The 27074-nt window shown below is 42.6% G+C and overlaps 2 protein-coding genes across 2 annotated transcripts in view; both read right to left on the bottom strand.

Moving 5' to 3' along the window:
* Positions 1-2779: 2779 nt before the first annotated feature.
* sox7 (SRY-box transcription factor 7) lies at positions 2780-6541 on the bottom strand. The gene is made up of 2 exons (XM_079996898.1): positions 6069-6541; positions 2780-4756 (listed from the first exon to the last, which is right to left on the bottom strand). The coding sequence occupies exons 1-2, from the start codon at positions 6304-6306 to the stop codon at positions 3774-3776; spliced, it is 1221 nt and encodes a 406-aa protein (XP_079853024.1). The 5' UTR covers positions 6307-6541; the 3' UTR covers positions 2780-3773.
* Positions 6542-8859: 2318 nt separating this feature from the next.
* The window catches only part of pinx1 (PIN2 (TERF1) interacting telomerase inhibitor 1), a 28423-nt gene continuing 10208 nt past the window's right edge, over positions 8860-27074 (bottom strand). Inside the window, exons 6-7 of the mRNA XM_079996908.1 lie at positions 26169-26251; positions 8860-10940 (exon numbers count right to left, since the gene is read on the bottom strand). Coding sequence (XP_079853034.1) covers positions 10278-10940; positions 26169-26251 — 746 coding nt within the window. The 3' untranslated portion in view covers positions 8860-10277. The remainder of the gene's footprint in view (positions 10941-26168; positions 26252-27074) is intronic.

Raw genomic sequence — 27074 nt, 5'->3', positions numbered from 1 at the left:
CTTACACAGCTGTGCACGCAGCGTCCAGAAGCGCCGATACTGGCGTTATTGGTCCGCCGGTCGGGCTTGGAGGACATGAGGACCAGATTGTTTGTTTGGCCAGGGATGTGACATGATGGTAAGAGGGGAAACAGGAAGCATAACAGACTACCTGACAGCCTCATTCCATAGGCCTGACCTGGAACTGGAGCCACGCCAGGCGGCAATCAGAGAAAAATAACAAGAGTGTTTGTTCAGCCTATATCCCCATAACCCTGAAAAATCCTATTAATCTCACCCCACCTGCACATGTGGTGGAATTTAAATCAGAAAACCTTGAAATTCCTTCTAGGTTCCTGTGTTAATTAAGCATACATACCAGTGTCGTGCTCTTTTCCGCTCAAATTGATTTGTCGCATCTCCTGCTGATGCAGCAGCGAGCTTGTTCCAGGTTTGGAGTGTAAAGGTGACAGCAAGCTGGAAAGAGGAAGGGATTGGAACTCGCAAGCTGAGCCTTCTGCCCCCCACCGCCACTGCCTCTTCCCCCTAACTTACAAAAGTGTCAGGATCGACAGAACTCACCGAGAGCTTGCGTAATGCTCTCTCAGTCGCCCTGCAGAAAAATATTTCGTCCAGTTGTGGATGGCATGGAGTGTTTTTTTTTGTTTTTTTTTAATCACACCGCTTGGAGATCATAACAAGCCAAGTCGGAGAAACATCACCTCAAACCTGCAATGACAGGAAAAAAACACACATTGTAAGATATTGTATGCATCCATTGACCCTGACACTTGGGCGGTGGTGGTGGGGGCAAAAAGCTCCGCTTGCGGGTTCCAATCCCTTCCTCTTCCAGCTCATTTTCACCTTTTTACTCCAAACCTGGAACTTGTTTCTGTTGAGGCTGACTAGCTTTATGCCATTTAACTTACTTACTAACTAACACTAACATGAGAAAAGAAAATGCACTGCAACAATGCAACATGAAAAGCTAACGACACTGTTTCCTTCTGATTCCTTCCAACATCTTGTACTTGTATCTGGTCGAATTTAGAAACAAGAGATCATGCACTTAAGTTCAATGTTGCTCCAACAGTCGATGTATGCTTTGATTGTTTCTAGCCTCTCCTGTAAGTCGCTTTGGACAAAGCGTCTGCTAAATGAATAAATATAAATGTAATTCTAAAAATGATTGGACTGAAAAGATGTGGAATTAATTCATAAAAATGTATTAATATTTTCCTACCTCCTCTTGCTCCGTCTACCAAACAAAAAAATCTGCAAACAAAAAAATCCAAGGCAGCATGGGATAATTATGACCACAAGAGAATTTCATCAGAGCTTCACCACCTCTAACCATTTTGTAATCATTTCAACACCTTCAATCTTTGCGTGAACCACTCCTCAGAGTCTTAAGCGTGGATGCTGCGGGTGATAAATTTAGTCTTTTGTCCTTCTCCGTGTCCCATGGTGACCTACCCAGGAGCGGTGGAAGTGATTGCCGAGACATTACCCAGAATCTTTACCGAAGGGAACCAGCCGCAGGACCCCGATCTCCCAAACTGTGGAGCTCAAACACTGAACCCCCGTTCCCTCACCTTTCATGCCTGGGGCTCACCAGCCTCCCACCAAAAAATATGGTCGGCCCTTAAGTGGACCCTCGTGCTCAGCTGTGAACCCCTACAGGTACAATGGGTAATGATCTCACCCTAAAGAAATGAGCATGACACCGGTCAACCTGGAAACACTGTAGCAGGCCATGATGAATGTTATTCGGAGTCGGATGCAAGGGTGCCGTTTTCATTTTCAATTTGTTTGTTTCAGTAAGAAACCCGTGGCCGTGTGTGTGGGTGTGCCTGCATGTGTGCGTGTGTGTGTGGTCAAGGTAGATGGGGTCAGCTCCCCGAAAAAACCACAGTGAAGGGGTAGCAGCCTAAGAGTAAGATGCTAATCAGCGAGGCAGTGTTTCCTCCTGCTCGCCCAACAGTGGGTCCCCTTCCCTCGCTCGGGCTCTTTAATGCGAGGCCCCGGCCAGGCCCAAACATCCTGACGATGAGAGGCTTTTCCCTTATCAGCCAGGAAACACCGCTCCTCCGCTACATCCTCTTTACCAGAAGCGCGACTCAACCGTTCCCAAAAAATGCAGGAAGACCAGCCAGACTCCAGCTCCCCCCGAATTCCTTTTATCGAAACAGAAAAAATTTTGAAAAAAAAAAAAAAATCAAGAGAAAGGAGAGAGGTTGAGAGGAGGTGGGGGGGTAACGTGGTAAAAAAAAAAAAAAAGTAAGGGCCTCAGATTTATTTATTTATTTCAGACAGATTACGAAAGGTCTGCATCAGCAAGATAGACCGTGGGGTGAGGGGGTGGGGTGGAATAGGGGATTGGTGCGGGTGGGGGTTGGGGGAGAGGGGGGTCCGGAGCACCGAAGAATGGCGCCCAGAATAAGACGCTAGGAAAACAAAGGACGGTTGAAGACGGAGGCGGGAGGCGGCGGCTTTGCCTGTTCAACACTAATCCTCGTCGCCGGGATGAAATGAAAAGCGAGAGAAGGGATGATGGAGAGTGAAAACGACAAGCGGGGAGTGGGTGGTGTCGGTCGGTGAAGGCCACTGGCTGTAGCACGACAACAAAAAGCCCAAAAATAGAAAGAATTCATGGTGTCACATATACATAGATGAAATGGCACTCTGAAAAAACATCCCCCAAAAAAACGAAATGCATGAATGACGTTACTTTATCAAACACTGATATTCTAAACTTTCAAAATGCATTAACAAGGAGCCTTTTCTTTTTTAACTCTTTATTGATGAATTTAATAACGATTGTATTGGTTTGCTTCAAGGGACTAGCAGACGTTTATATATATATGTGGAGATACTTGTGTTGTAGCTGCTACGGCTCAATGCTGACGAGAGTGAAGAGACACGACGTTGAAATGATTGGTCTGCTGCCTGCATGTCTGTGCGGTGGGGCCGGTTCTTTCAAGTCAGCAGTCAATCAAAATAAAATTATGACTTTATTTTAAATTAATTGTCTTTTACAAACCTAAATCAGCATACAGGAAATAGCTATTATTATTCTGCATTGCAAATAATGTGATTATATATTATTAAGTACTTGGACAGGCATATAAATGCCTTTTCCTTCTTTATACACAATTTTGTTGGGAAGAATTGCATAAGAAGTTTCCAGCTAAACCTCGTTCAATTACAAGCTACTGAGGTAAGGCCCCTGACTAATGACAGCAATAACAATTACAAACAATCAAATGGAAAAAATTGATTATAGCATTACAGTTATGCGGAACAACAAAGTACTTAAATTAGCCTTTAAAGAGCGTCTGTACATGCTTCAGTGGCAACAGTGAGTAAAGAAGTTTACAGTTGGCCAAAGGGTCCTTCAGATTGTTTTATCGGGTTTGGAAGTTTCAGGACAATCGGAGGTGACATGCTGTAGAGTTCAGTGTATGCATCCCTGAGGTGTTCATATCCCTCGCTTTGTGCTCCTCCAATTCCTTGTTCTTGTCTTTCCTTGCCTCCAGAGAATCACAGCAATCTTGTTTACCTTGGATCTGGTCAACAGTGTGGTGGGATGACGTTGCCATTAGATGCCAACTGGGGGGCAATCACAACATTATACTAATTAAATACCAACTATACCAATTAAATTGCAAAGCAAACCGCCAAAAAGCAACTTCATCCCGACACGCCTCGACCAATCTCAAACTCTTGTTTTGGCTCTGCTCAGTCAGTCACAAGTGTAATGGGCGCTGTGGCTTAAGGGCCTTATGAAGACCTTATGAAATGCCATAATTGTTGTAGTAAGCTGCCGTGGCATCCGCCAGCACGGAGATGAGGCTGGTTTCCGTGGAGATGCTGGGACACGCAGTCACTGTGGCAGAAGCAGCCGACGCTACCTGGATGTGTCCAGTGACGGTCATGCCGCCGCCCTGCTCAGGGTGGAACCCGGCCCCGTTGGAGTTCAGGTACTGGTCAAACTCGTTGCGGTCAACTTCACCCAGAAGCTCGGCCTGGCTCAGCTGGTCCAGAGTCTCCATGTGGCCCTGCGTCTCTGGCGGAGGGGACAACTGACCCAGGTGGCCTTGATGGAGCCCGTGGTGGACCTGCGAGAAAGATGAAGTGCTGTAGTAGGACAGCGGAGGCCCCGGCATCAGTCCGTTGCCACAACTCGTCTGGGACATGTGAGGAAAGTGTGTGGTGCCACAGTGGAACTGGGCCTGGGTGTAGTCAGTGTGGTAGGGTGGGGGGCTGCCCATGTGCGGCTGACTCTGACAGCGCTCATCCGGACAGGAGGCCGAGGAGGAGCAGGAGGCGGAAGAACCGGCCGACGCCGGATAGTAGGGAGAGGGAACGTGGTCGTGGTCCATGGCGTCCAAGGGGGACATCTCAGGAGGGGTGGGCAGGCCGTAGGGGTAGGTGTCAAAGCTGCTGTTGGAGCTGGCGGGGTCTCTGAATGTTCTGACGCTAGGCAGAGCGGGGCTGGGGGCGGAAAAGCCACCTCCGACACCGTTAGGACTGCCCTCGTCCTTGTCAAGTGGGTGGCAGAGGGCGCGGTGGTCAGGCAGGGCATTCTGGTCGGGGGCCAGGCCGCTCAGCAGGAACCCAGGGTCCACGCGCTTGCAGATCCTCTTCAGCTGTTTCTTCCGGCGAGGCCTGTACTTGTAGTTGGGGTAGTCCTGCATGTGCTGCACCCGGAGCCTCTCCGCTTCCTCCACGTAGGGCCTCTTCTGCGGGGGAGTCAGGGCCTTCCACGACTTGCCTGAAACAACAGCAGAGTTCACATTTTAGGAGAAATTTACAAAAACAACCAAAAGGCCACCGAGCATTTGTCCTTTACAATTCTACATTTTAATCCAATATCGATTAAAGCACTTAATCAAAACAAATGATTGTGTTAGAACCACAAATCCTTAAACTTCTCAGTTTTCTTTTTTTTTTTTTATCTTTAATATTTTTTGGTCAATATTTCCACTCTTCATCGAATGCTTAAAACAAATCTGATAATAACTTAATAAATGAATGTAATAGAAAATAATGTGAAAGTTCCAAATGTGTTCGGTGTGAGTGAATTGCAAGAATAAAAATAATTCATGTTTTAAGACTTTATTAGACAGAGTATTCAAATGTGCACATATTAAGCAATTCATTGCGATGCGGAGATTGCGTTCAAAGCTCGAAATTCCGAAATCTCTAATTACCCTCTTCATTCAAATGTTTTTCTTTTTTTTTAATTATTCGATGACTTTGAGATTCTACGCTCGAGATCCAGTAGAAAGAGAGTTATTATATCACACATTATGTTCAATAATCACTTTGCATTCATCTCTCATCTCGGATTGGCAAAAGAAAATGCGCGACGACGCCAATTTGAAAGCTTAACTTTTGAGCACCGATCCAAGTTTTGTTTCTAGGCCAAGCGGCGGATTTAAACCCTCCCGCAAACGCAAACGATTCCTTTGAAACGAATTTGTATTTGTTGTTCCCGTTAAATTATAGGACGACGTGGGAATCATTTTCTAGGTTTTTTTTATTTAAATCTTTTTTTCAATTATTCAAAGTTAAAGGTTTTTTTTTTTAATTCGTACAGTTTGCCTACACTCTCAGTATATTTTGTCTATAATGTGGTTATTGTTATATTATTTAACAGCATGATATAAATCACCCCCCCCCCCCCCCCATTTTTAAAGAGTTCCAAAGTTGTGTTTTTTTTTCCTGTAACACATGTGGTTAATTTCTTTATCAATTGTTGTGTGGAACAAAAATCACAATTATATAGAAAAAAAACTAGTGCTGAAACTTTTTGGGAAAAGTTTGGGATGAAGCCGATGAGGATGATTATTTCATTTAACAACAACCAAATAAACTTTTTTGAATATTGTATTATTATTAGAATAATAATAATAATAATAATAATAATTATTATTATTATTATTATTATTATTTGTATTCGTATAATATGATTGTTATTATTGTATTTTTATTCTTCTTATTCTTCTTATTATTTTACTAACGGGAGCAGCCAAACGAAAAAGAAGACGACGACTTTATCTTTTATTGTATTTTTTTCTCACCTAGCATTTTGCTGAGCTCCGCGTTGTGCAGGTCTGGGTTCTGCACCGCCAGCCGCTTGCGCTCATCCTTCGCCCAGACCATGAACGCGTTCATGGGCCGCCTGATGCGCGGCTCCGACGCCTTCTCCGCGGGAGTCCGGTGCGAGCCGCCGTGCGAGCCGTCGGGCGCGTCCCCGTCCCCCGCGGAGCACTCGAAGGACTCCGGCCACGACGAGTACGCGCTGATCAGGGCGGCCATCTGCGTGAGGTTCAAGTCTCCGGTGAAAAGAGTTCTCTGTCTCTCAGCGCGATGGGTTCAAGTCTCCGTTTAAAAAAAAGAAAAAAAAAAAAAAAAAAAGAGTTCTCTGTCTCTGAGCGCGGCTGGTTGTAGCTCTAACACTAAACGGTGCTGCTGGAGATGGAGAGTGGCTTGGTGTGGTTTCTAGACACAAGCTGGGTAAGGCTCTGGTGGAGTGACTCCTCCTCATGGGTTATGATATGGTCCAGTCCTTCCTCGTGGATGGGGGGAGCAGCTTTATATTTGAGGCGCAGGTTCTGGGAGAAGCCCCGGAGGACTCTCAGCTCCTCCTTGATTGCAACTTGAGCCCCGTGAAAAGGAAGAGGAGGGCGAGGGGACAACACTTTGACACCATCAACGACTACTCGACTATAATCCCTGTTACACAACAATTTCCACCATGTCACCTGTTTTCTTTAAAAATTTCTAATTAAAAAAAAGCTTGCCGCGATATCGCGGCCTTTAACTCATTGAGGCTTGACCTCAAAGACAATCGCTTTTAAAGAGCAAACACCGAAAGAAGAAAATGAAGAAACCTCTAGAAACGTCTACTATTTCATCACGTGGAATACTTTGGCGACTCGGAAAAACTGCCTCAGAGAGCTCACCTGAACTTTTCTTTCTGCCTTCCCAAACCAAACCAACTTGTTCTGCTGGATCCTCAACCGTATCAAATCCAGCTGAACTGACGCACTGAGCCGCTGTGATTTCCAAATCCCGGAGGCCGTTTCGCCCAGTTAACGCGGTTAAAAAAAACAATGCCACGCCAAATATACAGTTTGGTTTCTTCATTTATTTCATTTACTACGTGGTGATGGAAAAATACAACCAATGGAATGCTATAACCTTGGTACCATGGTTAAATCAAATACCAAATGTGGACAAACCACCCCTTTCAGTACCTTTATCCGGGGGCAAACGCCAACATGCAAGTTATACAGGAATTAAAATGAGGAAAATAAACTTTCAGATCATCTAAAACCTGGAGTGAGAGGAAGAGATACTCGTTAGAGGACACTTCTCCTTCGCTATGCCACAAATCAGTTTTCTTCTGTCAGAGGCGGGTTGCATATCAACCCCCGGGGTTCCTGTTGACAGGATACTCCTGGACCACAGCCATGAAGTGGCTCGCGCACACACAATCAACCACCCACACCCACACCCACACACACACCCACACACACACACACCCACACACACACACACAACCAACTGTTTCTAATTTGGGGAAAAATCTCTACTTTTTGTTTTAGGAATTGGGGAAAGAATAACTCAAATACTGTCTGAAACGCATGTTTTCTTCCTGGCAGTCGTGGACAGTTAAGTAAACACACAATGGATTTTCCAGGTATATTTTTAAGAGTTTTGGAGACTTTGGACTTTTACTTCACTACGTTTCAATACCTAGACTTTTTACATTTATATCACAGTCTGGTTACTTAAGTTAGAAAAAATTATCAGAATTTATATTTATAAACCAAAATGAAGGAATGGTCTATCAAACGGCAGATTTAGGATGAAATGATGGGGAAAGGACTATGACACTATTTTTGTTTGTAGGATGGGCCATCACCTGCAGACAAAACAGTTCAGCGTAGTTATTTGAGCTGAATTAGAGGCTCTGCTATATCAGGGCATTAAAGACTTTTAAGAATTTAAGTATATTTAATAGCATGTGATCACATATCTTTACTTAAGTAGAAATGTCAGAGCGGATACTTTCACTTTTACTAGGCTTATTGTGACTCAGCGTGTTTGTACTTTCACTGGAGTATAAGCTCTGAGATGTTCCACCACTGCTTTTTGTTCACCTGTTTGGGTCTTCAACACCCTGGAAGTAATCGTATGATGAATACTAAAAAGCAAAGCTGTTCCACGGGCAAAACAGACCCCCGCCACCCATCAGAGGGGGGTGGTGTCAGCTCATACTCACCCTGCAGGAAGAGGATGCGGCACCTGAAGCCGCAGATTACACAGCGAGCAGACACACCATTGATGTATAGGTCAGAGCACTTCCTCCCACTGCGTTGTGTGATGAGACATAGAAATGGGGCGGGGGTCTGGAACCTGGAATTAGTTAATTTGGGGATTTATAATGACCTCAGCATCATTTCAACATTCAGTCAACAGACATGGTGAGGACTAAATGATTAGGGGATTTCACCTCAATGTATTTTTTTTTTTTTTATAAGAGCTGTAGATTCTGGGGGTTGGAGGGGGGATATATACAACCCCTTATGAATATAATAGATTTTTCATGTTGTTTTCGTATTTATTTTCCGTTAAAATGCAAGAGAAATAATGAAAAAGTCATTTTGAAAAACAAAAAAACCCCTATAATTCTTCCCCAAAGTCACATGCTGGAGCTTGGCTCTCTTTGAGTTAGATCTTATTTCAATATTAAATTGAGGTACAGCAAACCACTCTAGGTGCGTCAGGTAAGATGGTCGTTTTTTATGTTTCCTTTAACTACAACAGTAAATAACCGAATAACAATTGAAATCACCCATTCGATTTTATTCATGTGATCAGACATAGAATTATTAAAAAAAAAAAAAAAAGCAAACATGGAAAAGCAAGCGATTGTTGCTAGAGACCCTAAAGTCAGAAAATATTGAGGATTAAATAGTAAACCTATGAAATCTTCCTTTTAATGTGAAAGACAAACACCTACACCCATTGAATGACACCGTACAATTGCCTATGAAACGTAAATATTTCTTAAACTATGTTTCATTTTCACACCTCATTTACATGGAATAATTTCCTTATATGGTCTAGGGAAGCCTATCTGGCTGACTAGCATGATGGCTGAAATGGTATTGCCACCAGTATCCAAATATAATATCAAGTGTTATTGCATTTTATATCCCTCAGAAGTTTCAAAGCTGCTCAAGTATTACTCATGGGGGGTGGGGTTGAATCTTAAAAATACTGATTGGGAAAATTGTTGTGACGGCTCGTGTTCGACAGCACTGGTTTCCTTTTCCTCATGACACACACTCTTATCTTTAAACAGGACCAGCTTGTTGGGAGTTGTGCCTGTCGTGTCTGGGCAGCAGGAACTCACACGATACATCAAACTGGTTGGGGCACAGGAGCGGCTTACGACGGCAAGGTACTTCAGGGCTCCCCAGAAATCTTGTGCCACTAGGTTGGGATTGTGTGTTCTCTTGTTAGGGTTAATGCCTCAACAAACATGGACATCAGTGTCACGGGTAAAAATTAAAATGACATCACATTATCCTGAAAGCTGACAGGGTTAAAAAGAAGGTAGAACTTTGAGTAAATTTTAGATTAATGTATAATTAAAGGGGCACAATTTGCCTCACAAAAGCTATTGTTGACGTTAGGCCTGGTTACAAAAAAGGTCCTTCAGCCAACGGGTCTTGACTTTTATATATTTATATTTGTTTAATGCTTTGAGATCTTGATGGAATCATACAATTAATGTTTTATTAGAAAATAACAACCAATATTGTCATCAAATGAGCTTCTTTCCAAAATGTGATTTTTTTATTTGATTTAGTACCAACATAGAGTTGCAATAAAAGATTACTTCTGAAATGTTAAGTCAGGTAAGCAGGTTTTAGAAATGGTTTCATAAATAACTGACAATCCAGCACATTTGAAATTTGATGAATACAATTTCCTGATTATAAAATACACAGCCATTTGTCGGGGTGAATTTCGGATTCCAATGCTGCAGTAATATCAAGTATACAGGTTCCCTTGAGTAAGGCACTGGACCGCCAAGCGTTGCAATGGAGCAAACAACACCATCCTGTGATGTAGTGGCGGGCTGCTCTCAAGTGGAAAAGCTTTTTAAATACACAACGTAATAGCGTTCTTGGTCGAGTACGAGTGAAAATACAGCTAAAAAGGTGATGGATTTGCTTATGAGCAATCAGGAGGAACAGAAATAACAAGTCCTATTTTCTTTTCTTCTCCTTTTTGGATTTCTTCTCCGGCACTACCACCACCTCCTCGGTCATTTCACTGTCCACCTGCGTTTTAGATTTCTTTTTCTTTTTGTGCGTCGTGCCAGATTGGATCGTTTGATTCTCTGAACCGTGTCCATTGAGTAGATCGGTTTCAGCAGAACATTTCTTTTTTTTCTTCTTCTTGAGGCCATTCTCCTCAGCGTTCTCCCCTAAACCGGAGAGATCGTGGATAGCTCCCTCGATGTCCTCCACATCCGCTTTCCTCTTTCTCTTCTTTTTCTCTGGATGGACCGGTTCTTGGACTTCACTCTTCTCTTCTATTACTGTCCCTTCTTGTTCCATGGCCTCTGCATCACCTGCCGCCTCTCTGGACTTCTTCTTTTTCTTCTTCTTCTTCGTGGGCTCTTCTGCATCATTAGCGCTGCGGATGGCATCAGGGTCTTCCAGACCCGAGGTCTTGTTCCTGGGTAATGAGGCTGGAGCCTGGGCCTGGCCACGGGCCTTCTTCAGCTTGGCCATGCGCTGGGCAAAGTACTCCTGCATGGACAGGGCGCTGGTCACCGTCTTGGTGATGGCCTCCACGTCGGGCGGAGAAGTGGCAGAAGGCACATTCTCCTCCTCCGCCCTTTGGGAATCGCTGCTATTGTTCTCCTACGGACAGAGAAGACAGAAATGAGAAGATAAGTGTCGGGAGAGCGCTGGACAAAAATAAACCACAGACATTGTTGGAAGAACCAGTGGCAATTGTCAATCATCACATAGGTGTTAACACAGCAAATTGATTGTTTTAAACAGCCCAAAATAGGCTCTTAGCGTAACAATATATGTTGAAGGATCCCCTGCAAATGTTTTGAGACACGTGCCAAAGCAAAGAAGTCCAAATATAAGCATGTTTAAATTGTTCTTTCATTTCAATTCGGACTAGATGTGAGCCTAATGAGCCAATCTTTCTTGGTATGCGCCCTTGCATCATCCCTTCAACCATCACCTGAAACACCCACGTGTCCATTAACTGCAAGATCTAGTTGAGACTAGAGACTAGTTGAGTCATGTTCTTTCCCCCAGGTTGTGAAATGACAACACCTCTGGTTATTTGGTTTAGTTGTGGTGTGATAGGCTTAAATGATCAAATGGCAAAATATTAACAAAAGTTGGGATTTTATTGAACGAAAGCACAGGTTTTGCATGGTTTCTGGCCCGTGACCCCGTTTTTAGGTCACAAAATTCTCACGATAGCAATTAGAGAGTGCAACAAATTTTCTCCTTTAATTATTATTTTCGACAGGTTGCTAAGAGCAGAACAGCATTACTGTTTTGATATTGCCGCCGCCAGGGTGGTCAAACTCATCTCTTCAACCTGCAGGCCAACTCCACCTGTTTCGCTGGGCCACAACTGCCAGCACTTTGTTCGACTGCGAGGTAAAATTCAATCTAGATTTTAACTGTACGGTCTGAACACTTTGTCAAGCCACCCAGTGGAACATTTGTCTTCATTTTCCTAATGGCCTACTCAATGCATAATGATTTGTGTTGAAGAATATGGAGGTGCCTCCCGAGAGTCACGCTAAACAATACCACCGCTCTGCATTACCTCAGAGATAGCGATGCAGAGAGACCCTACAAAAGAAAAGATAAATGTGAAGACACTGTGAGGGTGAGTTATCCCACGGTTTGGCCTTTTACTTTTACCTCTAGATTACACCGTTTTTGCCCTGATTACTGAGCGAGGAAGCCAAGCAAATTGAGGTTACCGAACAACAGGCGTGCAGGTGTGGGAATATTTTCAGGGATTTGGAGAGACTAGGGGTAGGGTGTAGCAGCGTTTCCGTTATCCAATAATTGCCGTTTTTTTGACTGGGAAAATTTGGTGAAGTCCAACATATTTAAATCTCTCCGGTCATAATGTCCGGTGAAAACAATTCCCTCTGAGCACAATATGAATAAGTGCTGGGTGGATCATTCAGATAAGAAAAAAAATCTGCAGATCTGTTGTGCTTTCATCCCTCGGCAAGTTGCAACAGGAAGCCAATCAGTTAGGACAATCTAAAGCTGATCTGAAAGCTTAACCTCCGACCAATCACGCTTGTCGATATAGAACTAACCCCCTGACAGGACATGTTGCGCACATACACATCCAGTAGTAACATTCATGATACAAATTTTTGAAATAGCGTTAACTGACGGGACTTATTTTATTTTAAATATTCAATAAAAAAATATTAGAGATCTACATGCCTTCATGATATCATTCTCTGCCTATCAATTGTTTTTAATGTCAATAAACAGAGAATATTTGAACGGAAACTCTCCCATTTGTACGGGAAATTGAAAATTTTCACGACACGTGGATCGGCACCGATCTTTTCTAACAGAAACTCTGGGGTGTAGTTTGGGTTTTTACTGAATATATCAATTAAGTGTGTGAATTATTTTTTATCTGCATTATGTTGTTTAAAATATGGAATATATATTTATTATCCCTCAGGTTCAGGCTCCAGTTAACCCAGTGAGAACACCACCAGCTATTAGTCTCCGTCCTTGACCAGCATAAAGACCCCTTATAATCAATTATTTTCCATATGGAAAAGCGCTGTCATTGTTTTAAGGACTAATACATTGATTTAATCAGCAAAACAGATCACTGAATTTACCAGTAATAAAAGGAGCTTTCTTTCTCTGGTTTTGTCAGGTTATATGATGCATGGTTTCAGTTTCTGAATCTTAATATGCCAGATGAAAGTTGTGCAACAAAAATGCTGCATCAGTCAAATTATCAAAATTATTATTTCCATGCACTTGGTTAAACCAGAAGAAGAGGCAGCCTAGGGAATTAAATACTGTATGTATGTATTAGGCCTGGGCGATATAGTGCGAGGCAGTCCCGCCAAATATTGCGACACACAATATTATCGTTGTCCTTGACCGGGGGGGCGACGGAGAAAGTCTTCCCATCATGCATTGGTCATATGGTTGCACGCGTGGCCGTTCACGTAACGTACATGCGGAAAGGATCTCCCATTCACCACACAAACAGTGACAGGTACCAAGCAAGCACACGTGCGGAAATATATGTGTAGAATTAGATTTAAAAAAAGGAATTTTACTTATTTTGGGATTCTCAGAGAAATATGAGGTGTGGTGTGTGAACTGGTTGATAATGTGAGTCTCATGTTCAAAGCGTGAGACTTGGCAGCTGTGTATAACAATTATTAAAAAACTTTTTTTATAATATAATTTTACTAATGCATGTAATAACCTGGAGGCGCAACTTAATCGCTGGACCATCCATGCCACCACGTCCAAATCCTCCATCTGCTTCCTGCTGTTGCGCAAATACGTCCCCAAACATCCCCTTTGTGCGTGTAAGTGAATGAGCCTTGCCTGTGCGCTCTGCTGCTCCGTCCGTCGCTCCCCGTGGTGGGGGGTGGGGGTGGGGTTATTTGGATACTGTGAAAATGTCGCATATGGTGGCAAATATCGCAATATTCGCCATTACGAAATATTGGCCCAAGCCTACTATGTATGTATGTATGTATGTATGTATGTAGGTATGTGTGTGAGTCAGATTACTGAATTTGACATTGTTGGACATTTGGACATTGTAGTATAAAAAAATACAAATAAAAAATGTAATTAAAGCACCAAAACAGCTACACGAATCATGGCTCAATAGATGGTTCAAATAGCCCTGAAGTTTTTTTTGACGCTTCAGACCAGAGCTGGAATTAGCTTCAACTTATAACAAGAGGGACACGGCCCTTTAGGTAAGGTGCCATTAAACAAAACTTTCTAACTTCCGAGAGAAAAATCTATATTCCCTGTTATTGCACAATGGCATCCTCTCTGCTCGGGAGACTGAGGCATCGAACAACATGTAAGTGGGATTTTGGGACGATGGCTGGAGGCCACTTTGCCCACCGCCGGCGAAATTACTCTCAAGAGAGGGAGATGGAGGATGAGAGAGCGGCAAAGAGGAGAGAAGCAAAGAAACAAATGAAAATGAGAAGATGGTGGTAGAGATGGTGAGATAGAGAAACATCTTCACCAGGGAAGGAGTTGGGACTAATGTGTGTGTGTGTGTGTGTGTGTGTGTGTGTGTGTGTGTGTGTGTGTGTGTGTGTGTGTGTGTGTGTGTGTGTGTGTGTGTGTGTGTATGTGTGTGTGTGTGTGAGATACTGCCTGGAGTCCCCCATTAGGTCGCTCTCTGATACAACAGGGGAAAAGTGCTGTGCTGAGCAAAGGCCGGACACAGAGCTGTACGTACAGCCACAACATCATGAAACCACTGTAGACTTTAATAAAAGGGTTTTGTTAAGGGGCTCCGTAGTTTTTGGAAATGACTTTTTTATTTTTTTTTACACCACTTTGTAACTGAACTCTGATTCTTAATAGAAACAATTTTTGACATGAGGTTTTTAATTCATGTATTTCATTTGGATTGTTCAAAAATTACATCTAGCCTCTGGAAGGTCAGGATTTCTTGGTTATTTAAGTCTGCACCAACACAAGCAGATTAGTTTCACTGTGTTTTTTTTTTTGTTGCTTTAGGTTTAGATGATTGTGTCTCTAGAAGTTATCAGTGCAGCTCAGTCGAAAACTGTAAGGAACTCAATAGGGGAAGTCATATAGTTTATTGTCAAAGTATTATTTCTTTTGTAATTCAAGAACAGCAATATCCAAATAACATTTACAAATATTTTACCAAGGTGGGAAACCATTTCGAGGATGCTTTAATGAGCCCAAGAAAGGGAAACGGTCCGGATTTCAAGAATGCGATTTTTCATAATTTTCATCAAGATAATAAAATCCAGGAATGTTTATTTGCAATAAAAATGTAGAAATATACATTTTCAATGCAATCAGCAATGCAATCACAATAATGCATTTCTCATGTCATAGAAAACTATTGCATTTGATTAAGGGATGTTTTCAGCCTTGTTAACAGCCACTGACTGCATCAGTCAGATTTTCTAACAATGTTGGTCCTGTCCTGTTAGTAATGTTGCTTTCATTGCACATAAAATACTAATAAAATAAAAGTGATGCCATGTGTGCCAAATGACGTGAGCAAAACATTGAGTCCCAAGAAAATTGAGATTTTTAGTTTTGTGGTTTCATAATTTGACACATTTTGTAAAAGTGTATTTTAATTGTGATGTCTTTTACAATGTCCGTAGATTTGGTGCACCCCTATTGCTAATGTTGCTCATTGTTTGTGCACTATTCAAATAAAGATGATTTTACTAAAGGTCTGTAACATTCATATCTATTCTGCAAATATGAGGTTATTACAGTTGATTAATATGACTTCCTGAAAATGCATTTCCTTTCATGATTTACCTCAATATAGTCAATTTATTTGTACTATATTGAGGTAAATCATGAAATCATAAAAACAAAACCTAGATTTGGGGCAGCTTTACACATTTGAAGCACTGTGTTATGATGGAGCTATACAAATATAAATGTTACCTCAGGAATTAGACATTGGAAAAATTCAAGTTTCAAAGAAGTTGAAAAAGTTTAAAGTTTTCTTGTGATGTTGAGAAATGCAAATATGCATAATTGCCTCCCTTAATCAAATTCTACCAACAAATGAAAAAGGACATTGGTGTAACTACCGATAGCGTAAAAAGTGAGTAAAGGTGAATCTTAAGGGACAGGGTGCATGGTTGCCAGGACTAGAAAAGAACAGAAGACAGGCTTGGAACAGGCAAGAGCCCAGCTGTGGTTTGGGGAGTGGAGGAAGGCTGGAAAACACACCTAGAGTCCACCATTCCTCCTCCTCCTCCTCCTCCACCACCACCTCCACCTCCACCCAGCCCCAGAACCCCAGGAAGGGGATGCGTTCAGTGCGCTGTGTGCAGCGCTGAGATAAGGCTCCTTCAGCATAGGAGCGGTCTGGCTATCGGGCCCTTCCTGCTCGGCTCTCTCCCTCCTGGTGGGGGCAGGGAACACGGGGGAGGGCCCGCAGAGGGTCCGAGAGAAAAGAGGGAGGCTGGGAAGACATTCAACAGGCCGCCTCCTTCAAGACACTCCAGATGTATCTCTCCCGCCCGCTAATGTGGCCAACGGAGAGCCGTGTGCCCGGGTGCCAAGACGCACGGGGGCCAAGGCATTGAGGAGGAAAAACTCAGCGCAGCCCCACAGAGCAGGGCTGGCGGAGGAGGTTCATTCGAGTGCATTTATAACTTTGTAATCTGCAACACCAGGGACAATATGCACACGGAATGTCAACTGAGTGTTCGTTCTACATGTACCTTAGGAGTGTTATGCATTCACAAAGAAGGTTGTAGAAAGTGAACATTTAAGACTTAACACGGTGTTGGCCATCTCCATTTAAACGAGGAATGAATCATTCTACAATAATCTCAATTACAGCTAAAACAGCTACTTTATTAGTGTTCTTGCTTCCGTGATTTCACTTCTGTAATTTGACCTTGATTTCTTTGCCATTCCAAAATTATAAACCCGAGCTGGCCTCACCCTAGGTACCTGACATCAGTGAAGCAGAAAATCGAGGAGTGCTTCAGATGAGGTCCAGCGATGCCGTCTCATGTAAAAATATACTGGTAAATTGCACTGAAGGGGAGGGGATAATTATACATAAGACTATTCAAGGCTATTATTGAAAAGATAATGTCCCCCTCAAAAACTGTATACGGATCATCGTACAGTTCCAATGAATGCTTCTTCAAATGTGAACGTAAAATGTTTTAGAGAAAATAATGATCCCATTGCGGCCCAGAAAAACCACAGCTAGCCATTATTTTTCTAGGGGGAAAAAATTGCCTATTTGCATTATTCGCCTTTTTTTTCCCCAATAATAGCGACCAGGTATTGGTCGGTTCTCTAATTGTGCGAACGCGTCCTCATTGTCCTGCCATAATAATAAATTTGGCGATAGGAAAAGGTCTATGGATCAGGCCCGGATTACCCAGCTGTCTCTCCCTGATGAACACTAAAGTCCACCGCCCCATCGTTCATGAGGCTGATGTGGGCGGACAGGATAACCGGTGCATACCCCTTGCTTAGTGCTGGTAAATAGGCTTACACTTTGCTATCAATTATTTCAGGAGGATAAATAATATATTATTTGAAAAATTGATATGGGTTTGAGACTTTTTACTCAAAGTCATTGGTAGAAATACTTGAAGTGAAATGAAATGTTAACAATAGACAAAAATGGATTCATAAATCTTAAAAAAAAAAACATAGTACATTTTTGATGATAAAATTAATAAGTAAAATGCTAAAATGACACATTTTTCACATATATTCTGTACTGCAATAGCTTTGCCTCTCTGCTTCTATATGTAGAGGAAAAAAAGATTTTGAAAAATTGTACTTTGTATTCAGGTGCAAGAACATTTATCATAACTAACAAATGAAGGCATTATGCATGCAGCAAGACTGCCCTGTGCTTGTTTAACATCGCGCGCGCGCGCCGACAATACCCTCCTTTAGAGCACATTGCCTGCCCGCCCAAACTCCAAAGGAGGAAGATACAGTGATTATTTACCCTTGTGGTGATTTATAAGTTTAAAAAGTCAGTGATTAAAGGGGACACTGTGGCTGTAAACAGCCATGGGGGCTGGAAATCTTAGGGCGGTTAGCTGCACAAGGCAGTAATTACCCCGGCTCCATGCGCTGGAGCTTATGCCTCTAACGAAGAGACAGACAGCGTTTTTCTACACTAATCTGTGCGCATGTCAGCAGGCTGGCACGCCTAGAGGGAGCCAGCCCCACCTCTGCCAGGGAGGTAGGTGGTGTGCGACTGTTTGTTTGTGTGTGGGTGTGTAGGAGGGGGGGGTGGAGTCAGTTGGCGGGCCCTTTTTTATTTTTGGCGGTGGAGGCAATAGGGCCCTGTCAACAGATGGATTTTGACAGCTTTTGTTTGAAGCAATTAGATGTTATCTGTGAGTGAATTAGAGCTCCACTGTTTAACAAGCGAAGCGTCCAACAACGGTGCATTAGCGCACGCTAAACGTGGAGACACACTGACACAATGCACGCCCGCCGCCTCGACTCCGCTTACGGCGCATTGTACCAAAAATTAAACTGAAAGGTATGATGAATGGTGTTTCTGGTTATGTAAATTATATCAAACTCAGATGATTAAAACCACAATATTAAGGAAGGAATAATCTGCTAATTGTAGCAAGAACTGAAGAACGATTGGCTAAAACAGGAACCCATTTGAAACAATTCTTTACAAATTTGCTTTGAAATATCTAAAAAGGCACGGACTGCCAAAAGATAACAGATAAGTCAACTTTCTCATGCATTGATATAAAAAAAAAAAAAAAAAAAAAAAGAGAATATCCTTTAGAAAATTAGACCAGACCTCTAATCTGAACCCTGTATTGTTACTCTCTTTTTCTGCACGTTTTATTATGTAAAAAATAAGTAAATTAAAAAAAAATAATAAAAAATCTCCTGCAGCATCAGCAAAATTTTTGTATTTGTCTCCGCCCACCAAACCCCCTAGCGCCTCGCTGACACATCTGCCAAACGCTGAAGCCCCCTAACCTGCCAGGCACCTGGCCTATATTCCTTGAGACGGCGGCAGCAGCGTCGGGGGAGGCCCCGCTGACGTGCGATCCTTCATGCGGACGAGGCGTGGGTGGGGAAAAAAGAAGCAACAGGTGCCAGCCGCGGAGCCTCGGTGCCGGCCCTTTGTGCCGGAGCACGAGTGGGAGTGGGAGAGGCCGCGGGGGTCAGACTGACCGCTGCAGCGAGACGCTCCACGGCTGCCAGGCTCGTCATCTGATTTTCTGAAGCGCGGAACTTTTGAGGAATGTAAAAGTATTTTGAGACAATGTTGACATTGGCGGAAAGTATATTCAAAACTAGACTAGAAATAACATTAAAACATAGGGCTGTAAGCCCTTTGTTGAGCTGTTTATTATTTAATTTTATTCTGAATGTATATATATTTTGCAAACTTAGTGTATATTTACCTCTTACTGTGAACACCATGTTCCCCACTGAGCAGGATTAATCAAGTATTATCTTAATTAAGAATTAATATTCAGGCTGCAAAATGAGTTTCAATATTTGAAAGGGGGAAAAGGATTATCACACTAAGACACCAAGAGTTTAAGTGCATCAGGAACCAAGCAGAAACTATTTTCGTCATTTTGTAATGGATAAAATCTTTTTTTTTTAAATAGGAGAACTATTACAAAAATTAATTTGCCTGAATGTATTAGTCATTTACAGTTGATAATATATTAGATGTAATGAATGTGGACCTTTCAGTAAAACACCCAGTAGTCTTTGTGAGAACTACAAACATTTCAAATCTTAGTAAATGTCAGAATATATCAATTAAAAGGAATGAGCTACAATCTCTAAACTGTCTTTCCGTAATGGACCCTCCTATCACACACACACACACACACACACACACACACACACACACACACACACACACACACACACACACACACACACACACACACACACACACACACACACACACACACACACACACACACACACACACACACACACGGCTGTGTTTCCACCTTTCATGTGAGCTGGCGGCTTTAAAAAATGACTAACTTTTGTTGATGTATGAATCGGCGGGGAGTCTATTTATCAGCGGGCCCTCTGCGGTCGCCCGCTCGGGTCCCTCAAGTCACAAGCCGTGTCGCTCCCCTTTGACTGATTAATTAGCCAATCAGAGGACATTTTTCACTGGGCGGCAGGATGGTTTATTTCAGCTAATGCCGGGCTTTCTGGCCGCGGCCCGCTGGAGCCTCGTCGGCTCTTTCGGCCTGCCTGAGTGGCCGGGCGGAGGGGCAAGAGAGATAAATCAAGCTGGGCTGGCCCTCCCTGTGGCTCCCCTAACTAAACCCCCTGAGGAGGGCCAGCAGAGCCGGGGTGCTGAGGAAGGAGGAGAGACGAGAGGGGGACACAGGACGGCCAGGGGCACTGCTCGCCCGCCAATAAGCACAGGGAGCACGGGGCTGCCAAAGTGCCTTCATTTAGAAGTGGCCGGGGCTTTTTGATACGGCGGCAGTGAAAGCCCGTCATTTGTCATGGTGTGAGTAATTGTGTGGAGGGGCACTAGAGGAGGCAGGAGAGGGAGAGGGGGCGCAGGCGTGGGATGGGTGATGGATAACAGAGAGGACTGCAGATGGACAGGTGCTCCACCACGACTCCATACCCCAAACTGGTCAGGCAGGGTAAATAATGGTCCTGAGCATAGATTCTCAGGTGACAACATAAAAGGGTAGAGGAAAAATATTAATGGTGGTCAAGATTTTAGATTGTATATCATATGCCCTAAAAGGCAACTGGAGGTATTTTATGTTGTAAAACTCAAAAATGTAGTGTGTATCAAATGTATCACACCAAATATTATCATCTTCTTTGAATGCTATTTACAGTTTTTCACCCAAAACCACACAATAATCGACTCATACCACTAACTTTGACAAACAAAATCCTATTCTCTTCCACAAAATCTAACTTTTTCTTCAGAAGAGCCAAAAATGCAATCGAATACACAGACACTAATGATAGCCATTACACACTGGTGAGTGCACCATCACATTTCTATGAATTACATAAATTATGCGAATGTGCAATAAATACCTACAGATATAAAGATATATAGAGGGACACTCCCTCAGTCGCTCTCTTATATTCATCCAGTGGTTGTGACTGGCGCATTTTCTTTAGCAGTTCTGATACTGGGAGATCTGTGTGCTGACTGATTTCAGGCTGTGATTGAACAGCAGTGCAATCTGAATGAGCTTGACCTTTTATTTAGAGTTTTGCAGAAGAGTTTAAACAAATTTGCAACATGAGTGAAAGAAGTTAACATGTTTAGTGTTCAGAAATTTGTCTTTTGGGAGCTGATGTTTTGCTACTAGAACCAGTTTCAGTGTGTAAGCAATTGAGAAAAAAAAACTGTATAGTGAAAGACAGACACTCCCTCAGAGCAAGGTGGCTTGTATTGCTTTTGTCCACACGATAATCTAAAGCCTGTACCTGAGCCAAAAAGCAACAGAAACCAAAAATAAAACTGATAGGGCTGCTGCAATATTGAGAATGAGGGAGTGAATAAAAGCAATCTGGCCACGTTGTTGTCCTCCTCCTCCTCCCCTCTCCACGGAGGCTGGACTGTCCGTGGTGAGCAGGGGAGGGTATGTGTGCCTGTCTGCTCCAGAGAGTGTTGTGTTCAGCGATAAGGGGACCAGCAGGAAGTCCATCTCTACGGAGGAAGGAAAACCTCAGCATGGGGGGGGGGTTTGCTGGTAAAAGGGCGGCAGGAGGGGCAGCAGTGAGCAGTGGGTGGTGGGTGGGACAGATGGATGTGGGGAAAAGGTTCATTCGATGGAAGAACAATTTTGGGGTTTGCCAATTCAACACCTTGTCAGGGTGCAGATATGCGACTGCTCTACCAGCCGGCTATTCTCCCGGTCTCCCCAACCTGAGGTGGCTGAGACAGCGAACCTGCCTTTTAAGATAAAGCCCACAGCAGGCATGTGCTCCAACCTTTTGCGTACAGATCATATTCATACCGCTCACATATTGTACATGTGCGGTTATACTTTTCACTACAATACCATCATTTGAGGTAGAAAATCAAAGAGTCAGTGGGTCACTGGTGGCATCAAAGAACATTTACACAAGATCGTGTACAGTGTCTGGGCCTTGATTGGTCAGTAACCCCCTGTGCCTCTAGCCGGCGTTCTCAGATGTAGCTGAGACTCACCATGGGGCCTCGTGGGATGCCACTGTAATTGTCTTCAGTGTTTTCGATATGGTCAATTGTGTCCCTTCTGGCTGAAAAATAGCAGCCCATAACCAAACGATTATGGGGAAAAAAAGGAGCATGTGCTGCTTGCACTTCCAATATCTATCAACGAGGGAGAAGCGGCCATTGTGATGCTAAAGCTTAGCCTCACCAGGGGACAGGCCAGGGTTTTCTTTTTGCAATTTATGGATTTTAATATGCCATTTAAAAAAAACAAACCTTGAGATAAAATATGCCTACTACAAATTATGGAATGGCTCCTTGTGCTAGATCCATTTTGTTATTATCGTGCGTTAAGAGGGTGGAAATGACTTGAGGCAAATGCTTAGATTTAGAAGAATCATTTGCTAGCCCTTAGATTGATTTTATTTTAAAATTTACATGTCAGCCTTCATCTGGAATGGAATGAAAATGCCCAGTCTTCAGTTCCTCATAATGCCATATACAATATATGACATACAATATATGACAACCTAATATTACTAAGAGGCACAGGGTTTAAGGCAGGCAGGTTTCAAGTTACAATATTTCACTATTTCTCTTCTCTGAACAAACATGGGAACTAAGCAACACTTTCAAACAACCAATAATCGACATCACCTATGTGTTGCTAGAAACAAACCACTTTACTTAACAACATTATTTTAAAGAGACATTTCCATCATATCCAACTTGTCCGGGTCGAGACAGGTGTGCCGGAAAGGCACCTTTAAAAGGAAAATCCTGCATACTGCTCTTGGTTAGTGTCACAGCTTATCGATCATACAAAGGCCCCTCGGGTCCGTCGCATGGAGAATACTTCAAAAAACTTGAAAAGAAAATTCCAATGAGACGGCTTTCATGTCTCGCAACACATGGAAACCAGAGGCCTCCAAAGAAATTACTTTAAAATGACAAATTGCTATTACTACATATACATTTTGACGCCCAAAATTACCATACTCATGCAGAAAGGACGTTTTTGGAACTGTAATTGAACGTTTAGCTTCATTGCTTAACTTATACACTACATATAAAAGCTGTAGATTTGCAATGGAAATCAAGAAACTCTATTAGGGTTTGGTAGCGAAACCCAGTGCCAATATGGCGCCAGTTCCTATACGATCGGTATCTACCGGACCGAATCGCAACGCAAATTTTGATTGAATTTTCATGTCGATGCCACTTAAATGCCTGAGCTGTTGATTCCAATTAGGGGCGACACGATTCCGATTCAAAAATCGATCAAAATAGTGTTCAATTCCGAACTTCAAAATCACAAGCAGGATTGCGCTTCTCCCAGTATTTTTGTGGGTAACATTGTCCGATATGGTCGCCATATTTAGACGGTCAAGATCCACCGGTTAACAGAAGCAGTGTGCGCTGCGGGGTGTCTAATGCAGCTTGCTCGACTCCGAACCGACTTCCATGAGAAATTTGGTTTGGAGTTGGGAGAGCTGTGGTCGGCTCCGCGAAGGGGACAATTTTTCTGCAACGCATCCCTCAACGCACACTGCACTCACCCACCTAGCACCAGGGCTGAAGTAACAAAATTTGAATATAATTTGAACATTTATAAAAAATTTCAATATCTGTTTTTCCGTTTTTCTGTCCTTATTTTGGTGAGTAACTTAAAAGTAGTGTAATAAGTAACTCATTGTTTATTATTCTAAAGTCTAGTTTTGCTAAAGCTCTTAACTGTTTAGGTGTGTTGTTTAAATGTTCTCATATTTTTGTTATTATTTATCATTTTTAATATTCAAATGAAAGTGACTAATTGAGAAACGGGTTTTTCTTAACAAATCAAGACTCGACAGTATAACGATGGCAGGGCCTTCAGTGCTGAAAAAAAAATGGTTCAATCGAAAATGGAGTCGTGACCTTCAAATCAGAAGTCAAATCAAATCATGGATGTGGAGAATCATGACACCCCTAATTGAAATATTCGCCATCTGGAGCACCAGAAATCGTATTTTCATCAGCATCACGATATAAACATGCCTGATAGACACATGGCAAAAGCCTATTTCATTTACACACGACATGTATAGCAAGCTGGTGGAAGTTAAATGTTGACATTCCTTACATCCCAAGTCAGTCATATATTCCATGTTCGTGCCCGGCTTCACACATGGAGTTCGCTTGCAGTATCAGAGCAACGGATCTGAATTGTCTGTTTAATTTTAGTCCCGAAGATTGATGAAATGCCACTGAGGGACATGCAGTGTTTAGTCCATTTGAACGGAACCGTGTTGTAGGGAACTTCCACAGGGAGTGATTTCCTTCCACAGAGACACTGTGAGGCAGGAGTCTGTGGACTTGGATTTATTTGACGACAGGTAGTAGACAGCCACGTTCAAATTTTTAGGATAAAGTAACAACATGCAACAAGTGTGTCGGCTCTTATAGAGATCTCTCCGTCATAAGCATCCTCCTCCAGTCATGTGCAGACAGGGCTCCTACATTACCCACAATGCGATCTGTTATGGAGACAGGCCCTGTCACTATCAGATCTGTCCTGTCCAGACAAAAATATAACAGACGTAAGTTATTTTTAATTGTCATGTTTAATTTATATTTAAGTTGTTTTCCCCGATTTTGTTGAGTTTAGAAGAAAATACTTTAAAGGTCGCAGGGGAAATTAAATTTTAATTTATTATAGTTATAATGTATTATTTAAATCAATAATTGGTTAATTGGTTGGGTATTCATGTGTAATTTGTTCAATAAAAGCATGTTCGAAATAATTTATTTCATTTCTTTATTCAGTCGGCATAGGCTATACAATGTTTGGGGTCTATGTTAGCAGTGCACTTATTAATGCTGAAAGACATAGGAACTGTATAGCTAATATGCACACTTCAATATGCTTATTTATCACAAGTCATATTGTCATCGCCATCTTTAATGTCTTGGACCTTTGTTGCGTGCTTTTTTTAAGTATGGGTTCAGGCACCTTTTAAAAGTATCAGTTTAGCACCAGTTTCGGGGAAAAAGCCAAACGATACCCAACCCTGACCTCTATAAACAGCAAAAACTATTGAAAATGATCATGAAAATGCCAGAGGAGAATGCCTGCGTCTGAGAGGGAAAATGGCCGACCACATCAAAGAAATTCTGCAGGAAACACTGCAAGTCTGTACAATATATACAATATGGAATAAATCATAGGGAGGCGTAGGCCCCAATGAATTAAAATGTGAAAAAGGCTATTTGAATGGATATGTCATTGTTTCTGGGGACCAGGGCACCAAACGACAGTGGCAAAACCCTGTGTTGGAGTTTACAAATTACCATGAACCCAAGGTGAAGAGAGTGCAAAGGCTAAACTTTTATTTTTTTGCAAGAGTCATCATGTCAGATTTCTGCAAACCTCATCCCAATTTTGACATTCCTGTAATTGGGACCCGGTGGCGGGCTTCGCTACCTGGTGTGAGTGCTCCAAGACAAGAAGCAGAGTGGAAGGAAATGTGGAGGAGAAGGGTTCGGGTGGCAAGAGTCCAAATCCCTTAACTGGATTTAGGTGCTTTCGCCGCCAACAGTGGCCTGCTGGCGATGTTAAAGCTGCACGCTATGACATGGTTAATCTACGGCCGCAGGCTGTTCTGAGGCCTGGGCCTTGAAGAAGCCAAAGGATCATAAGACACCGGGGCAACTGATGGAGGCATCAGCAGCGCTGCTCAACCTTAATTATCAAGAGAGCAGAAGATAAGCCAGTCCTCCCTGGTGCCCACCAGACACCGACTGGGGCGAAATGGGGTACGCAATGGCTCTGTTTGCTTTGGATTACGTTAGCCAAAGCAACGTTTGTAAGAATGCTATAGGTGTTATGATTATGTATAATATCTACTAACAGATAAAGATAATAGACGATGCAGTTGAAGGTTTACCCGCTTACATAGCATTCACCGCATGATTAAGTGCAAAAAAATAAAATAAAAAGATGCCACTGGAAATACTAGAACTTGGAAAACAGTAGATTGAAATATAAAAGTCGCTGAATCACGCTAAATATATATCATTGTGGTAACGTCAGTGCCATGAAATAGACAGAGCACAGAACTGGTTGAGATTTTGATCAGGCAAACATGGAGATATAGATAAGAATATTAGCAGTTCCCTACCTCCTCTTGATCTTTGGCACGTTTTGTCCTTTTCCCAAAAATACAGTTTAGGTCGGTTTCACTGCGACTAGACAGGTCTTTTCCTAATGGGACAGAAAACACATCAAGTCAGGGAACTTCTAAACTTGAAAAGCAGAAATGACAGTCAGAAAATGTATATAAACTCTGTATATATAACGCTTTGTATATAAACTTTTTTTTGGTGTAGCAAACTTAACACAAAGAGATTTAACAAAAAACTTTGAATATCTGAAACGTTTCAGTCTCCGGTCACAAAGAATTGGATTTTTGCCATAAACTTTACGAAATGTCTGAAACAAAGTTTTCTTTGAAGTCAGATTTCTTCCACCTCACAAAGGAAAAAAAAAGAATCGAGAACATTAATTTTACAAACATGAATAACATCTGACAGTGTTTTTAAGTTCGGCCAAGCGAGCTGATTGGTTGGGTGGGATGGAGGTTCCTGGAGCAGAGAAAAGGGCGGCTTTGCATGGTTTACTTTTTTGCTTTGGGGATAAAAAGGCAAAGAAAAATAAACTAACAACAGGGTGTCCTATTGCCACACCTCCGGACTCAAGTTTTCAAGTCAGGCCTCAAAGACTCCTGGAGAACGTGGTCATCTGTCTCGGGCCCGGGCCCTGTTCGTACAGCTGCATCCTTTTCCTCCAGCAGGGCCCTGATAACATTTGGTTATTTATTGCTTTTAAACCTCTATCTCCCCTCCTCATGGCTTTCAAAGCCACTGCAAAAGCAGGTCTCAGGACCAAAACCAAGCAGTTATGTTCACTAAAATAAACAAGCTGGGGGCGGGTGTTCTTGATGTATGTATGTCGCCTATAGATTTTAGTGTGAAGCTAACATTCTGCCCAATCTGACCTTTTTACTGTTTTGTTGAGGAAGTACCTG

This window comes from Zeus faber (assembly GCF_960531495.2).
Source record: "Zeus faber genome assembly, chromosome: 2".
Classification (NCBI taxonomy): domain Eukaryota; kingdom Metazoa; phylum Chordata; class Actinopteri; order Zeiformes; family Zeidae; genus Zeus; species Zeus faber.
This window is presented reverse-complemented; position numbering and strand designations above follow the sequence as displayed.